The sequence below is a fragment of the Tachypleus tridentatus genome, chromosome 13 (genome assembly GCF_004210375.1).
Source record: "Tachypleus tridentatus isolate NWPU-2018 chromosome 13, ASM421037v1, whole genome shotgun sequence".
In the NCBI taxonomy this organism is placed as follows: Eukaryota; Metazoa; Arthropoda; class Merostomata; order Xiphosura; family Limulidae; genus Tachypleus; species Tachypleus tridentatus.
Window position 1 is genome coordinate 169,416,287 of NC_134837.1, and position 19,352 is coordinate 169,435,638.

At 30.1% G+C, this 19,352-nt stretch overlaps 1 protein-coding gene across 4 annotated transcripts in view; it reads right to left on the reverse strand.

The window, feature by feature from the left end:
- LOC143239823 (lissencephaly-1 homolog) overlaps window positions 1–18,558 on the reverse strand; it is a 43,479-nt gene extending 24,921 nt beyond the window's left edge. The window contains exons 1-2 of one of the 4 annotated variants that reach the window (XM_076481361.1): window positions 18,287–18,558; window positions 15,563–15,621 (exon numbers count right to left, since the gene is read on the reverse strand). In XM_076481361.1, coding sequence (XP_076337476.1) covers window positions 15,563–15,600 — 38 coding nt within the window. In that variant the 5' untranslated portion in view covers window positions 15,601–15,621; window positions 18,287–18,558. The remainder of the gene's footprint in view (window positions 1–15,562; window positions 15,622–18,286) is intronic. The other 3 variants (XM_076481364.1, XM_076481363.1, XM_076481362.1) reach the window with 3 other exon arrangements.
- Window positions 18,559–19,352: the final 794 nt, after the last annotated feature.

Sequence of the window (19,352 nt, forward strand, 5' to 3'; positions counted from 1 at the left end):
TCTTGAGAATACACTTTTACTTCAAGTGGGTTTCTCGTCATCATGGACCTTGTACATATTTAATTATGGAATATCTTTGCATTCAGACACAAACAACAATACGAATATTTCCAAGAAATGTCTCCATCTAAACTCGTGAATTCTTAAATAACGAAAAGTGTCTTTAAAAACTTAACTAAAGTAGTTTAGTTATGTTTAAGATATAGTAGAAGCCTTGAACCTTTAATACTGTCGTGCATTGTATGCAGTGAACATGTGCGCGAACAAAATGTTTTCTAATACCGCATAGAAACAAATGTTAATAAAATCTGTCATTATAAGTTACGAAAACCCTATACTTTTACTGTATTAAAATCCAGTCAAAGTAACTTGTCTACCGCAAATATTTAAATTATTCTTCTGTCATACCGCATTTTTAAAAATACAATGGTACATTTCAACATAAATGTGCATCTCCTTTCGATACTATAAATCTACGCCAACGAAAATGGGGGACATGTTATGGCCACAAAAATCAAACGCCCATACATAGTTTATGTAGGCTGTCTCTAATGGTCGCTGTTCACGAAAGTAATTTATGTACATGTAGATATTTGACGAATAGGTGATATCAATCGCTGGCACGGTTAGCGGCCTGCACAACAACCTAAGTATATTTATTGGTTAAAATAATTGATCATTTCATTTTCTCCCATTAATCGATACCCAGAGATGTCGAGGTTTAATTTACAAATTCAATTAAGCCAATGTTCAAAAACAGAACGAAATATCTTATGAACAGATACAAAACACAGCATTACATTAGCGGTCTGTATAAACAGATACAAAACACAGCATTACATTAGCGGTCTGTATAAACAGATACAAAACACAGCATTACATTAGCGGTCTGTATAAACAGATACAAAACACAGCATTACATTAGCGGTCTGTATAAACAGATACAAAACACAGCATTACATTAACGGTCTGTATAAACAGATACAAAACACAGCATTACATTAACGGTCTGTATAAGAAGGATGATATAATAAACATTCTATCAAGAAACGCCCAGCTATTGAAAAAGATAAGTAGATAACAAAAGTGTTCATATTAAGGAAATTCACCGAAACAAATTTGCTCGTTGATTTTCAAAAGAAGGTTCTTGATAATAAAAACACACGCTTTAACGAAAAGTAATAAATTTACGCAAACTACCATAAGCAATAGTGAAGGAAAAAAAATCGCCACTCTAATATAGCTATAACCACAAAAAAACAACTTACAACCAACTAATAAGTAAAATGTGAATTCAGAATCAATATAAAGTAAAACGTAGAAAAGAAGATGGGAAGTAAATTCCGTAAATTCCATAAATTACCATAACAAACACTACCCGTAGGGTCTTAAATAATTATAACAATTCTATAATACACCGGGCGACCGATGACTAAACCGCAAAACACGACTTCTCTAAAAGAAGATGGCGGATTAGACTGTTTAAATTATCAATAAAAGTGATAATACCCACACCAACCATTCTGAGATACATTTTTATTTCAAATGTGTTTCTCGTCATCAAGGATAAGACTGTTGTTTGTGCGAGTGTTTGCACTGTATGTGATAAACGGTTTGGCCTATGATCCGAAAAAGACAACCTTGTATCGCCCGATTTGACACTTGCGTGTAAATAAGGCGCACTATCCATAACGTAATGTGAGGATTACGTTTTTCAAGTATGCAATTACTGTGCAAAACGTAATATTATTTTTAACACTATAAAAACTGAAAAAATAAACAACGTGAAATATTTCGAGAGAAATTTTTTAAAAAGTTATTTTTCAATAAAATATTTTTAAAACTTAAAACTATTACCTTTTATAACCGTACGTATCCGTGATGACGTAAAAAAAACCACTTGTAGAGAAAAATATATGTAAAAACGGCTGATATGGATAGAGAAAACTATTTAGAGGAGCAAACAACAGCGAAAGGTCGAAATGTTTTCGCTCCTCTACATAGTTTCTCTACCAAAACCTGCGGTTTTTACATATATAAACCGTATGTATAACAAATTGTCTGCTGATAAATTACAAATGGGCAAACTGTAGTACACTTACGAATTTTAAAATGTGCACTTTGCTGAAAAATATGAAGTTACAATTCTTTCAGTCAACTTTTTCGCAAAATACGTGGTGGTGTCAAATGACAAAATTCTGTATATATAATAAATAGTTTCTTTTTTTTGTTTCCTACAGCAATTTAACAAAATTGTATTGACACATCTAATCCGTCCTTTTTTCTTTTGTTGATTCAGCAGACAGATACGGCCCTTCTGCATTTACTACACCATTGTTCAGTGATTTTACTTCAGATATCACTTACAAGAGGTATGCTGATTTAATCCAAACTGCTGAGTCCTAGTTCATCAAATTTGTATTTATTTGGTTATTTTAATAGTTAGGCCTACATATACTAAGCAAACCCTTCAACAGAAGATTGTAGGGTAGAGTGAACGGTTTTCGTTGTATTTTACTACCTGAAAAACATGTTTAGTAATCAAGCTATATCGTGACAATAAAGTATGTTAGTACTTTCTGAGCTTACAGTGTCATGCCTAAACTCAAAAGATACTGATAAATTAAATACGATAAACTTGAAGAGTCAGCCAGTGAATTTAAAACTGATTACATGAACTAACTGTTTATCAATGCAAAGACTTAAATCAGCACAATGTATTTTATCGTGAAATACATTGGTTCAAAAATATGCATTAATTTTATCGTTCTTATCATAATTATATTCATCGTATACTAGGAGCCCATGAACACCATGAACTGTAACATGTAGTGAAAACTGTGACAGGACCATAAAGTAGAAGTAACCACAAGGTTACTTGATATTTACGCTTCCCTAAGCTTAACACACTCTTCTAAATTATTTCGTTATTCATTATCTTTTAAATCAGTACTAGAGCTTTGACTGTCATTTTATACCTGGTTTAGCACAAACTTTAACGTGCCGACCTTAAAAGTGTTAATGACAGCAATGCATTTGCATTTGAAAAGGACGAATACATTAAAAAAGTAGTTCAGAATGTGCGAAACGTATAAAAAGTGAAATATAAATGTATATCATCTGTACACAAGTACTCAGTTATTCAGTCATATTTTGACAATAAATAATTACAATTATATACACCATCCATCAGTAGACTGTGTTAAATTGGTGTTTTTTCTTCACTTTTTAACTTGCTCTTTTTAAATACTGCCCTGTTATAAGTACCTAGTCATGGGGTCCTAATAATTAGTCCTTAATATATGAGAAACACAGTGAATTAGAATATTACTTAAAAATAAAATTAAAACTATTAAATGCCAGCATGGTTAGTTAAGTATATAGGTTTAACTTGTATGAAATCATAGTGACCCAACATTAGCGTTCCAGGGTTTAAGGATATCATTAGACACTTCTATGAAAATCTATATGTATCAATCAGAATAATTTCATATTATTTCCCAGTGGAAGGTTTTAAATGAAGATGACTCAAGCTTAATGTGTTGGTTATTTGTGGTGTGTGTGTGTGTGTGTGTGTGTGTGTGTGTGTGTGTGTGTGTGTGTATTTACCTGCTGCTCAAAGTTTCAAATATTTATGAAAATTCTCCATAAATTATTAAGTTAGAGCAACACACTTTACACAATCAAAAATGTAAAATCCATTCATTGACTAAATTAAATTAAATACAAATATGCAATATATTAAAGTAATCCAAGACCTCTTGAAAGTCAGTGGTATAACAATCATGTGCCTAAAATTCTTACACTCTAAAATTAATAAGATGCACCAAAAAAAATCAATCTTACAAATGAAGTATAACATTGTATCCAATGTTACAAAAGTGACCAAAATATCAAACCATATTATGCATTAGTTACCACAATGAAATACATATTTGATACTAGATGTAACTAACTTTGCAAAAATGTAGAAACTACTAAATCTTTCAAGCACAGAAGTAATTATAATTCAGATTTCACATTACCACAATAACCAACTGTCAACAAATCTGACAATTTAAATTCAAAATAAAAACAAAGATTTTCAAGTATGTGTGTACAAACAAGCTTGACCTACCTACATAAGGAAATTATGTACAATATTTTCTACTAGATATTCTTCATGTATCACACTTACAAAAAAGTATACGTCATGAAATTTATTATTCTGAAAAACCACTGTTTCAAGATAATAGAACTGTGTGTACTTGAGTTAGCTACCTTAAATGTAGATTGAAAACTTATCAACATTTTAAGTATTAAATCAAAAGTTTGAGAAATTAGCTCTTTAGATATTCCATATAAATGATCTTCAAATCTACTTAATTCTTTGTCATATTATTATACAATATATTGCAATTACAACTGTAGGACACAAATAACCAGAACAACTGTTTTCATTTAACTACTTTTGAAAATTTGACCAAGCCAATAAACAGAGCTGATTAAAAATAGCTTTTATGTCCTAAAGGATTTTTTTTTATTCGTAATTTTTGCAACATATACATTATATACACACACATTTTTAGTTTATTAAAGATAAGACTAAACTGGTGTCATAGAATGACAGTTTTGTGTGAATACCACTAAAATACATTCAAAGTATGTCACATTGAATGGCAGTGGTTTATTCCAACCAGAAAGGCTGTGTACGTGTAATAGAATTATCATCACACAAAAAAACTAGACCTTTCATATTAGATGTTAAAAATAAAATACAGAAATACATGTGCATATCCAATGACAGACTTGGTTAAATGAAGTGGGTACAGTTCATGCAATATTGATTTTGTGTCTGTACATATAAAGTTAATACAAGCTTTGTACTTCTCAGCTTCATTTACACTGATATAAAATAAATTTTAGTATTTTAAAAATTAGAAATATTACAGTTCTTAATACTAAATAATCTGTAAAATGTTCATTCCTGTTCTTAAATAAAATAGAGATACTACACCTATATGGGTAGTATACCAGTCTACAGAATAACAATTGTTACCTTTGGTCAACTAATAGCCTTCATATTCTAGACAAGTGTTCAAACATACTGGGAATATTTGGATATAAACATGGAGAAATCTTATTGCAAGATGAATATACTTTCTAATACTACATTTTTCAGATAAATACACCAAATTTGATCATTTCACTTTGCATAATCTAAATGTTCTTTTCCTGATGATGAGAAACACACTTAAAATAAAAATGTATCTCAAAACAGCAGGTAGGGGTATTAGCCAGTTCCTTTTCCAAAGATTCTTAACTTTAAATCTGTTCTTGACCAACTAAACAATCAAGTCTTAATGGCCTGTTTTAATGTAATCTCCCTCTTCACAGAAGTCTCAACTACTGAAGCCTGCAAGATAGCTTTAGAACTTTATATGCAAGACTCCAACCCATTGACACACATCCGCAACAATCAATTAGCAACTCTTATAGAATTCACTAACATCAAAACTAACTTTATGTTAAATGATTTAAGTATGGGCAATACTGTATCACCAGTTCTAGCCAACATTTTCATGACACAGACTGAATATCAAGCAATCAATTCAGCCTTACATCCACCACTTTACTGGTACAGATATGTTGATGATAGAATTGCTGGATTCACATCTACAGAACACGCACTTATTTTTTTCAGCCACATTTACTCTATACACCCCAACATTAAGTTCACCTGCAAACAGGAAAAAACTAACCAAATAGCATTTCTCAACCTCAAGATCACAAGAACCAATACACAATTCAAAACAGAAATCCACAAAAAAGTCACCCATACTGGACTATACATTCCTTGGCACTTAGCACATGAAACAAAACAAAATCTCAACCTATTAAGAAACCAAATAAACATAGCCATAAAACTATGTTTACCCAATAAAATTAATTATGAAATCAACAAAACACTTCATCAACAACAAACTTCCTCCAAAACCCATTTAAAACATTATACACACACACTTAGATCAACAACACAGTCAACAACAAATAAAAATAATAAATCCCAAGAAACAACAAACCACAAACCTTTGCACTGTTATATACTATATATTCCCAATATCAGCTTGGAAAAATTTATAACAAAACACAACATCCCAGTAAACATCAAATTTATCCAAAAACCAGGTACAAAACTAAAGTCCATACCATGTAAAAACTATGCTGACAAACACAACACCAACATTATTTAAAAAATATAATCCAACAACTACCACAATGTCTATATTAAAGAAACAAGCAGAAAAATAGAAACCAGGTTCAAAAAACAAAAAAAAACACCTTCACATGTTTTTCAACACTTTAAATAAAATAAACACAACATAACTATAGAAAACACCCACATTCCAAGTAGGGAAACAAATGTCAACAAATTCAAAATTAAAGAAGTCCTACTTATACAGCAACTAAAACCAAAATTAAACCAATAAAAAGGAACACCTTTACATCTATACTAATTAATAACCTAACATATAACTGCAATGGCCCCTACAATCCCTTGCCTGTTTATACTCTCATCCCTAACACATGTGCCTTCAGTTGGAAATTCTTTGTTCACATGAAGATGATCGAGGAAGGTTGAAACATTGTTATCTGCTTTATTAATAAAAGTGTTAATACCTATACACAGTATTCTGAGATACATAAATATTCTCTTGTCATTTGGCTTGGCAGACTGTTTAACAAACCAGATTAAACACTCCTGCAGACCTGTTTGAACACTGGTCCAAACAAGAGCACTTTCCATGTCAAATAAACTTTCCTTTTTAATAATAATGTATAGAGTAAGGATTCTTCTACAGTAGGTATCTGCAGCTTGTTGGTAATAAATTGGACAATAAATAAACAGCACACACACTGCTTGTTTTCAAAATTAAATGTCAGAAACAAGTTGAACATGTATACAAAATTCTTTGCACTGTGAAGATCATAGTTGTATCTCAAACACTATACTTTTTTTTCTTGTCAAAAGTCCACTTAAGCCAATTCAATTCCTTTAGAATTAAATTAACAAGCAAAATTACATTTCTCTATTTCTTATCACAATAATATCTGTGTATGGTTCACTTATGTTGTCACTGAATTACTGCAGTTGTTACTTTAAAAAAATCTACTTTTTTGTATTCTCAATAGTCATCTCAAACTCCACTTAGGTGAGTTCACTAACTTTAGAACACCCTTTGATAAGACAACTTATTCTCCTTATCTCTTTCAAAATTTTCTCTATTTCTGCTTGTCTGGTCACTTATTTATATGTCTATTACTTAGGCCTTCTGGAAATTTCTATAGCCTCAATATTAATGAACTGCACACAGCCTCAACATCGAGGAATTACAAACACAGGATAAATCAATTAATAATAATAATACTCACATTAAACAGTTTTATATCTGACATAAGCCTCTTCAAGATATATTATACACACACACACACAGACTGTTCTCAGTTCATATAATAAGTCATCTCATATAGTCTACAACATCTACATTTACTTTGTCTCTCCTCACATCAGGTCTGATGCCTGAGGTTTGTCTTTCCTTATCTTTCTTTATACTGGCACAGTAGATCTTGTTTTTCTTGTTCTCAGTGCTGTGCTCAGTATCTTGCACAACCTTCACTTTCTTGTACCCAACATATCCTTCACATTTTGATATTATTTGTTGGCACCTCTTGATATTTGTAACATGCACTGATCATTAATGGTACTGTTGATCTATCTGCTAACTTGAGTTGATCATTAGTCATGCACTGACCATTCATAGAAATGACACTTCTTTCTTGTGATAAGCTGTCTTGATTCTGTTTCTTCTAGCAGCAGCATCCATGGTGCCAGTCACTTTTTTCTTGCTTCTTACCAGCATTGTAACTGCAAATAGTTCTAGCTGTTTTATGTTGAGATTTCTATATTTCTTGCTGGAATTGGTTTTGCACTTATTTGCAATGTGTTACATTTTATAACAAACATAGCATCTCTTCTCCCTTCTGTCTGTTAACCTACTGTCCTCTGGTAGACTTTTACTTCTGATCACTCATTACTGGTTTCAAATTTAACTGATATTTTTTAACTTCCCAGTTATACTCCATCCACAGGCTTTCATATACTGTTCTGTCAGCATGTTTACTTCCACATCTTTTGGTGCTCTCTCCTTTAAGAATAGCAACATGTCAGTTGAACATGTATTCATGAACTGTTTTCATATTAGTAGATCTGCCAGTCCTCCAAAACTATTTTCACACATGGCCATGTCAGTCCATCTGGTGAAATACTGCCATAGATGTGCCACAAACTGAAATGCAGTTTTTCTGGTGTCAGGTTTAACTTCTCTGAGCTTACAACAAAAACCTTTTACAGTAAGTTCCTATTCTTTCAGCAAAACCTCTTTTAAATTGTCAGCGTCCATGATATCTTCTGACATCTTGCCTGCATATACCTGTTGTCTTTGTCCCAGTACTGGCTTTAAGCATATCTCTCCAGGAGAGCATCCATGCTATCTTTCTATTCCTCAGACTTGGGTCATCAGCTTGCCCTAATTCCATTGTCATTCTTGGGTTCTTCTTCCTTCAGTAGGGTGATTTTTTTCAGTCTCAATCAATTCATGTTCATATTCTATCTATCTCTAGTCTCTCCTCTATCTTTTTCTTCTTTCTCAGCTTGTGCTCTTATTTTTCTATTTCTATTTCTAGTCTTTCCTTTTCTCATTTTCATTTAGTCCATCTGTCTTTCTTCTCTCTCTAGTTCTAGTTATTTACAAATTCTCATAGTTCACTGTCTTTCATTCATCAAAATCACCTTACATGGGTTATAGTGTAATTTTAATCTCTACACTATCATGCTGCTACTACAATTTTGCAAATATAAGCCTACTCATTTTCACTGTCATTCACTGTTTCTTTTACTGCCAGTTACCACCGTATAATCCTGGCTGTAGCTCAACAAATCTCAAAACATTTAATTTTTGAGTAGTAGTAACATATACACACACACACACACACACATATATATACATACATACACACATAGATGTGTGGGACTAAGATTTTCCTATAGTAGGTGTATGCAACTTGTTATTAAATTGGAACAATAAACGAACAACATGTACTCTGCTTGTTTTTAAGTAAGATATATTTAAAACAAATTAAATATATGTACCAATATTCTTTACATTATGGTGATCACAGTTGTACCTTAAACACAAAATTTTTCTTATAAATAGTCCACTTAGGGCAGTTCAATTGTTTCAGAATTTAGTTGATAATTACAACTATTTTTCTCTATTTCTTATTGCTGTAGTTCCATATAGATCACTTGTATTGTTGAGTTACTGCAGTTGTATCCTGAAGTTCAATTACTTTAGAACACCCTTTGACAACTTTTCTTGTTTCTTTCAAAATTGTTACTCACACTTTTAACATGTCAACTGTTAGGCCTTTCACTCCCTTGACAGTTAACTTTACATTTTTCTGACAAATCTCTTTCTGACTATCTCCACTTGTCTGGTCACTTATTTATACATCTATCATTTAGACCTTCTAGAAATGTCTATAGCCTCAACACCAATGAATTAAACACAAAATAAATCAATTAATAATAATAATAATAATACTTACACCAAACAGTTATATCTGGCATTCCATTACACTCACAGTTCATCAATAATATAATCAGTTTGAGAAGAACTAGAAAAAAACCTTTTGATTATATCTAGCATTTTTGGTGATTTATCAACTCACATTCTGCAAATAGTTTGATATATTCATTGCCTTTACATACAATCACAAATAACGTGTAGTGAAAGCAACATAAATGTTCAAGTTATAAACACGTTCCACTAAAAACAAAATACACTGAATGTAAGCACGTTTGCATATAAAATGTTTAATGTTAATAAAGCCTATAGCATGTGAAACAATTCTACTTTTACTTTAAACTGAAAATCTTTCAGAATAATTGTAATCTTAATCTTTTTAAGTAATGAGTTACATCATAATTGTGAATTTAACCTTTTTTAAAATCTGTATGAGTAAATTTCAATAACATTACATATTTCAATAAAATATATCAAATTAAATAATTGTAAGCAATTGTATTAACATATGCAAAACAAATTTTAAGATTACACTGAATTCAATAAATGTATTTGTTTGGGAATAGAGATACACTAAGTCAATTATTTTTCATTAATAAAAACTATAATAATTATTGATACACAGAACTTCTATCAACCTGTAGTTAAGATGAAAATCCGTTTTATAAGTACTTATAGGAACATTGTGATGATGGGTAAAAAAGTAGAAACGTGACATGGGTAATTGTAACTACTATATACCTCTGCTTGTAATGAAGTAACAGTCAAGTTTCACCTCTGGCCCAAACATATTTTTTTTCCTATACCTGAAGCTTATAAAATATAATAATCTAAATAAATTTTAAAGCCACCATTGTGTATTTCATGTTCTTGTATTTATTAATTTAATAACTATATACACATATGAAATATACAGCTTGATTGAAATTTCACAAGTGTAAAAAGCAAACAGCAGCTTGTACTTAGAAGTAAATCCTATAGTGGTACTGTCATTTTTTCAGTTAAAGATGTGTATAACCTACAGTATAAATCCACAATGACTACTTATGAAAGAACTAGAACTGATTGTATAATGCTACTCTCAAACATGCATAAAGAATTTAAACAGAAAATTATTAAAACTTAAGTTCATGTCAGATAAATGAACAGTCATGCATAAAAGAGGTCAGGTAAGTGAAAGCTAGTTCTCCCGCATTATACATTAAAGATTACCTACTTACATCTTGTTACATAAGAAACAATTAGTTTTGAATTTACAACAGTAGAGGCTTACATGACATTAAGTGTAGTAACTGCAAAAAAATATTTACAATTCCTTCTTATCTTGCATTAAATTTATTATAAAACTGATTTATTTTACATTAATGTTTCATATTATACGTACAAAAACATCAATTATGTACCATTTTTCAAACTTTATTAAATTGTTATTATTTCTAAAGATAGTTCAACCACATACACATGCTGTGGTATTAATAACAACATAATTAGGCTTATAGAATTTCAGTTAAGACTAAGACATTATTCACGCCTGGAACTAGTACATGAAAAAAAAGTTCTACATCCCTAATTATAGTTTGAAAAATCTGTTATGCACATGCTCTCTCATCCATACTAAAGAGAGAAAAAAAAAGGTAAATTATTTATAATTTAGAATATTTTTCTGTACACTTTATGATTTTGTTAGTCTTAGCAATATATGTAAAAAATGAAAACATGGTCAGACAAGACTTAAGTAAACAATTGATACTACAGATGTAATATATATCTACAGCAAGTAACTATTGTTTGTGTTACCTTAATATGTGAACTCAATTACATATTTCATATTCTGTTAGAAAACTATCTTAATTTATCCAAATGGGTTAAAATCGTAGTACTCAATACATTAAGTATTTTACGAAAATTGTGTAATTCTAAATTTTATCACCATTTCAACACTACAAATCTCATACACGTGTGTTTAAACAGAAGAGCTTTGGTGAAAGTTCCACAAATGCACATTACATCAAAAAACATGTACACTACTTTCTACAAATTTCCTGTTCAGACATTTACCACCTGTTATGTAAATTAACTTCTAGGACAGATGGCAAACATAAACTGACTTTGTTATGTGTAAATAATTTTACAACGTAAAGTGTAACTGCTGACCTACTGACCAGGGTTTGACTACTTTTATCCTTAAAACAGGTTCCATTAGAAGCACCCACATGTCCACATGTTCAATCTAATATTTAACCAGTATGGCATAGATAGAAATATGTTTAAAGCACAAGTTAGATTGATGAGAAATAGCAGATATGATAAATAAAACCAGTGTTATAAGGAAAATTATATAGTAAAAGCATTATAACTAATGTAACATTGAAAATGCAGTGTTACATTATGTTGGCAAAGTAGTTTATTTCAATTAAATAAGCAGAGATAAAAATATTCCTAGGCTGAAACTTCTGTGTGTGCACATATTATAAATATATATATACTCACACACACACACACACACACACAATTTTATGATTTTTCAGATTAAACATGAGATAACCATGCATGAATTTTAATATTAAAAATACACAGGCCCATATAATACCAATAACCAAAATAATTTAATTGAGAATGTCAACATGTATATATACCCCCTCACACACACATTTTATATATAAAGTTAACTTTTAATTTTCACAGTACAAAATTATTAGATCAAAGAGTGATGAAATTAAATAGCTGAACATCCAATTCTCCAAAAAATTAACTTTTATGACCTTTAATACTTCTGAGAAACTTGAATTTCAAATTATATTAAGCCATATTCCTTTAGAATTTTGAGGATACAAAATATCAAATTTAAATCATTTGGCACTACATACTCTAGTAGTTAGCAATGTCATTCAATGTTCTTTTGATATGTAGCAAATGAGGCAATATTTTAATTTATTTAAATATCTACACATAATATACATTAACAGTAAATGTTTCATTACATCCATTTCCTCAGAACTCACCAGGAACATAACTTTGACTCATCCTTTAGCTTGTGAGCAGAATGATAACATTCATGTTAACAAAGATTACTTTAACACTTACAGTCATTGTACACTAGGTTAAAGATTACTTGTCACAAGATTTGAGCTAAAGCAGTACAGGAGTGTGCAGGAGGTTAGTCAATGATTAAATCAAAGACCTAATAAACAACATCAGTCACACAAAAGCTGAAGTAATATCATCCAAAGGAGTCGCAGAAGTTTCAAACTACTATGAAAAAATGAAAGTACACATTTTGTGGGTAATAACACGTATCTGTTCATTTATTTTGGAATTCAAACCTTGTACGCTATTGGTTTTAAAAGTAATGAGAAGCTGCAGGTATTTTATATTTTCAATTTTATGGGTCAGTTCAAAAGTCCAGAATGTATGATCAAACATGCCATGTAAAAAACTAAACATAACTCTAAAAATGCCAAAGTCTCCTCAAATATTTTCAATAATTATTAAATATAATTTGAATGAAGTCCAGAAAAAAACTACAACTATAAGATTGTCTCAATATAGTTGTAAAAAAAACACTTTTATGAAATTAAAGCTATGCTTGTGTGTTGTTAAGCAAAAAGCTACATGATGGACTGTCATACTGTGCCCACCACTAGAACCAAAACATAGGTTTTAGCAGTGTTAGACCTTAGATTTATTGCTGAGCCACTAAGGAGCATTAGAGCCAATGACCAGCAACCAATACTATTGTATAGAACATCACATTATAATGTCATATTTTATGGAGCACATTTTTAAGAGTAATGTTGCAATAGTTTCTGTTGTTAGCTGGGTTCTATTTGATTATTTGAAAAAAAAAAAGTCCATTCAATTTCTCAATAAAAAAAGTTATTTTTTCAAGCTACACATTCAACAGAGTTCACTAATAGAGATAACTTGACCAATAAAGTATTTCTATCAAAGCTTAAACTTCTAATTTTGTATTCTTTTTCTATGTCAAAATATAATTAAATAATTAGACCACTGAAAAGACTGATTAACCAGCTGACAGTAATAAATAAATAAACTGTTAAGTCATACACTGTTTGCTTATTAACCAACAGACAGAATCATTCAATCTTGTCTAACTCGCTTTTATATACAGTTTCATAAACTCATCATGTTGCACACTTCTTTCCCACTAAACAACAATAAAATTTCCATAAACATTTGGAATAGAAAAACTTCAACAACATGTACTATATTTAATTCCATGTGTATGTTTACTTCAGTTTACACAGTAAAAATCTAACATAAATTCAGATTTGTTTTTCAAACTTAATTTTTTGTATGTAATTGTTTTCATTTTACAATAAGTAGTGGTTCTTTATGTGCTATTCAATATATTGTGAGAATGTATAACATGACATAATAGGTTGGCCTATGCATTAATAAACACGTTCTGGGACACTGACTATTCCACGGCTCAGAATGGATGTTCAGCAAGATATTTGTAAGAAAATAATTGTAAGAATTGAAGTTTTCAAAAGATTATTATCAAAGAAAATCAGAATTTTTATCTATTTTTTATCATTAGTTTTCAGTTTAATTATTTTCAATTTCTTAATAAGACAAGCCTGCAATGGATTTTATGTCTTGAAATTTTTACAAATTCACCAGTAAATCCTGTATGCTGAATCCAAAAATTATATCCATTTTTTTTTCCATCATATACAGATTTCTCACTAAACACCATCTGTACTTTTAAATAAGTGAATTATTTTCATTGAAATCAGGTCACTTTTGTTATGATTAAATCATTGACAACCACTGGCTATAGATTTCTCTAAACCAATAATGATGAGAGTCTCATAAATAATTCTAGAACACAAATATAGCATAACAATAAAAAAATGTTATTTGTGGTAAATAAAATAATAATGTGATCTAAGTAAGTGTTTCTTTCTTCCCAATTTGTAAAAAAATCCTTATGCAACAGAAAAAAATATTTTTGAAATCTACACAGTTGAATTATAGAAAATCTCTTATTATAACCAAAACTTTTTATGAACTTTAAATTTGCAGACGGTGTATATAAATCATTTTTATGTGGTCACGTCTTACTTACTTTGTGAGAAGCAGATGGTTGATTGTGTAATTTGACATATGCTTGTACAAAGTAAGATCACATACAAATGTTCCTTTGTTTAGAAAGACATTCTTAAGGAAATAATTTTGATAATCTTTTTGCTTAACTGTATCATATTCAATTGCTTTTTGTTGTGATTCAGTTCAATTAATTTTTATTTTACTGTCACTTTTCATAACTATGACTTTAAAACCAATTATAACTACAGCCAAGACTAATTTTACGAATTATCTATTCCAACACGTGTTATAAATCATGCATAAATCATAATAATGTCTTCAGGTCTATCTGCAGGAATGAACCGTTGTTTACTAGAATCTTGAACTAATTATCATACACAGTGAAATATTAAACTGTTTAGAACCCCTTCTAGCAACAAGTATATGTATAAACTTGTAAAATAGTTATTTATTTTGGACAAGTCATTGTGAGCTTGTCTGGTGTACTTATCAACCATAACTTTCACTATGATTGCCACTTAATTGAATTGTCCTGCCTTAACAAACATAAGCTGTCCACTGTTTATCAACATCACCAAACATATTTTGCATAGATTTATAAGTAAGTAGTTTTGAACAAAACACACATTTTATGCAATACAAGTAAAGAAAGCAAGAACTTACTTACCAAACTCTTCACCTCTTTCAAAAAAAAAAGAACTTCACACACACAGATACTCTGTGTCATCTAAGTATCCTTTTTTGTGCCATTACATGGAGTCAGGTTTCAATAAGAAATAAAATTATTTAATTCTAGGACAATTGAGCTTATTGTTATAACTAAATTAAATACTAAAGACACAATGGCAAATTATACTTACAGTTCTTCACGTTGTCGCTGAGATAACACCATTTTCATATTTGGCCTTCAAAGAGGATACTGACACAGAAGAATAAATAAAACAATTTTTCAGTTACAGGAAAAGATAGACGTTTGGTTCTTAGACTTGGTTGTGTAATTTCTAAACAGAGTTCAAACTAGGCCACACACTGATACAACAACTAGTTAAACTTGCAGATCCATGGTCATCACTTGCAAATTAGTAATAACTAAATCAATAGCAATGTTTTTTATTGCACATAATCAGTAAATACAGGTTCTTTTGTGTAACTATTGATCTTTGGTTCATTAGTCCTATCAGAATAGTTATCAACATGGTCTTTAAGTACTGTTAGTTACATATATAATGATTAATTTCTGGTCACTTGCTAAATGTGACAAAAGTTTAAAAATATTGAAGTAGAATAGCTGAGTTCGTCACAGTGTCACTTATAATTTTCCATTTGAAAACTTTACTGTAATAAATTTTGAATCATGGCCTTAGCAGCACTTTGATCATCATGTGCATTAGCAGACTACATCAACACAAGGTATGCACATTCTTTGTTTGATTTTGATGTATATACTGAACCCAAACAAACTGCTTACATACCACCACTATACAAAGTATTATAATTTACCAACTTCACTCTTCCAGCAGAATTGACAAGCTGTAAAGCCAACAATATTATCTTGATGCAGTGAAAACAGCAAATAAAAGAAGGCACTTGTCACCTTCATCTGTTTATTGACTAAAAGTCATGTTGTGGCAAAGAAAACATCATCAAATCCAGTACACTGTACATGTAGCACCACAAAAACATGTAATACTTTTATCTAATCAACTTACTAGCTAGTATATAACTAAGTATAAATTTCAGAAACCAGATTTCTCTAAACATCATAACCAGACACTGATAAATATTCCATGGTTTTCAGTTAGTACATTTATTCCTCTAGAATACATGATTTGCTGAATAGATATATATTTTTGAATACTTACATGAACTGAGCATACATGTATCAATCTGAAAGTTAATTATATTCAAAATACTATGGAAAGCAAATTTAATGTCATATGATAATTTAGTTTTCAAAAATTATACATAATATTAATCACAGTGATTAACGTTTGTATAAATTATTGTAATCTTTTATGTATAGATGTTATTATGTTAAGTTCTATTTATGTTATTAATCTTTAAAAGAATTAACATAAATTTTATAATGACATGTTATTGCTGTTTCTGATTAAACCACTTAAATGTTACTGAAGAACAGTTCTATTTTTTCAAATATATAGTTAATTAATATTATTTGCTTTAAGATCATACAGTATAATGCCTAATATTTAACTTGCAAAATTATATAATGGAATAAAATTGCCTAACAGAAGATTCCCATTTCACCATTAACTTGGGGTTGTGTGGTTTTATATTTAAAGTTGATGCTCAAAATGTGCCTGGTAATACACACTTTTCCATGTGCATAATTAATAACCAGTGAATATGAATAAACTGATTTAATGAAACTGTCAAAATATGGCTTAATAAACCTTAAACACACTTTGTGATAGATAAAAAAAACACAACTGAACCACCTTTTAATTCTCATAACATTAATAACTAACATAATTTCACTTTGGGGACAATCAAAAACTTGTTGATCCATCTAGGTCATCCCATTCACTAAACTGTAAAGTAAAAATAAAACATCCAAACTCAAACTCAAAGCCACCCCTTATCATTCAAATATTTATTAAGATTTCCTTTAAGTTAACTGAATACACGAAAAGAAAACAAAACATTCCAAAGGCCAATCGCTATGTTAGAAAAATGAAACTGTTAGCTGAAAATAACTTTTATCTACCCTGCCAAAACTTATATTTGTGTCCTTTAGTCTTATCATTAAATAATAAAAAAAATATGTTAAACCTATCATAAAGACCTCATTCAGATCCCCTCTATGTCTCAGTCTTCTTTTTGAGAAAAAAAAAAATCCTATTCACAGGATGTGTACCTAAAGTGTAAAACTAAAACTTAAAGTATGTCAAGTTTTTGTCAAATTATCAAATTTAAGTCAGGAGACTAAGTGAGTACAAAAATGTGTATTAAACTTAAGATCCACAAAATACCAAGTCCTAAAATGTAATGTGAATTATGATAACTACTAAACTGGTAATACAAATTAAGTTTTAATTTTGACTTTTCAGCTTCAGATGAGCAAAGGGTGATGAAATACCAAGAATATGTAAATTTAAAACAAACTTACTCAGCCACCTCCTTTGTCTTCCAACTTAATAAAATAACTAGTTTTAATTTTAAACTTTAAGTCTATTCCATACGTTAACTTTTAACAACTGACGTTATGGGTTCATGATTATGATGAACAAGTATCAAGCATTAGGATAAAGTATAACTCAAGTGTAACTTAATGATGCATAATAACGTAAAAATATGTTAGCATATTACCCAGAGATATTTAAAATTCTAAGCGAACAAGATATATACTAATACTTTAAAATTAAACTAACAAATTATAATTATGAAGTGTCTTAACACTTAAACTATTTTCATTGGCATACAACATACAAGCCTAGTATTAATATTATGAAAGCGTAGTCGAAAATTTTTACTCGTGGTATATGAACACACCATATAGTAACAAAACATTTCCAAAACTGAAATATTTTCATTACAATGACTTAACGTTATTATTAACTTACTGATTCAACTTGAAATAGCTTCTGTACCTAATTATAAGTATTCTCACCAAAAGTATCGTTTTCCGTAACTACGTGAATACATTGATTGTTAGTACGTTAGACCAAAAACACTGATCAGAATGAAAAAGAGTTACATACATCCTAACCCAAATAATTCATTCGTTATATTCCTCCCTATCTGCGGTCGCTAAATTAATCTTAAAAATCGATCGTTGCATGATAGAGGGCGCTAATTTGTTCGAGTTACACATATCTATTGCCAAGGTTTGTCTAATGCAACCGTTGGCTCTCAGATGGCAGTACTTTGAGACTATACAATATTTTAAAATTAATTTCCAAATATGTCTTTCCGAAAACAGCAACTTTATGGATAAATAGTTCTGAAAAAGATTAAATCGAAATTTGAAAGTGTGACGAAGTTTAATTGCAAAATGAAATCAAACAAATATAATACCATAAGCTTAATCATATATATAATAATATTCGTGGGGATAAAATTACATATCAGATTTGTAATAGATGTGTATATAAATCGCACATCTACAAAGCTTGAATTGCACGTCTTGTATCTACTACGAGCTTGTATTTTTTTTTCCTTTTAGCAAAGCCACATCGGGCTATCTGTCGTGTCCACTGATGGGAATCGAACACCTGATCTGAGCGTTGTAAGTCTATAGACTTACGGAGATTCTAGTCCAAACAGGGGATTCTATCATAGGTACAATATTTTTTGTGTATTATAAGATTGTTGTAATATAGATATATATATATATACAGTTGGAATGTTTAACCATCATATTTTTATAAGCTGTCTCTTTCTTATATTATAGTTTATATTTTAATTAGAGGACGCATGCTTTTAAGTGTAAATCGTTTAGTAATGTAGGCTCAAGGCCTAGAAAGTTCCAGTAGCTTGAATGAGTCAAAGAATAATTTTCTTTGCCAATAGTTTTTCAGTTTCTTGACAATCAGCTGTAAAGTTGTACAAACAAGTTTATTTTTACATTAGTACCATACAGTAGCGTGGCTTGAAACGTGATATATAAGTTGCCATAGTGTTTTAGCT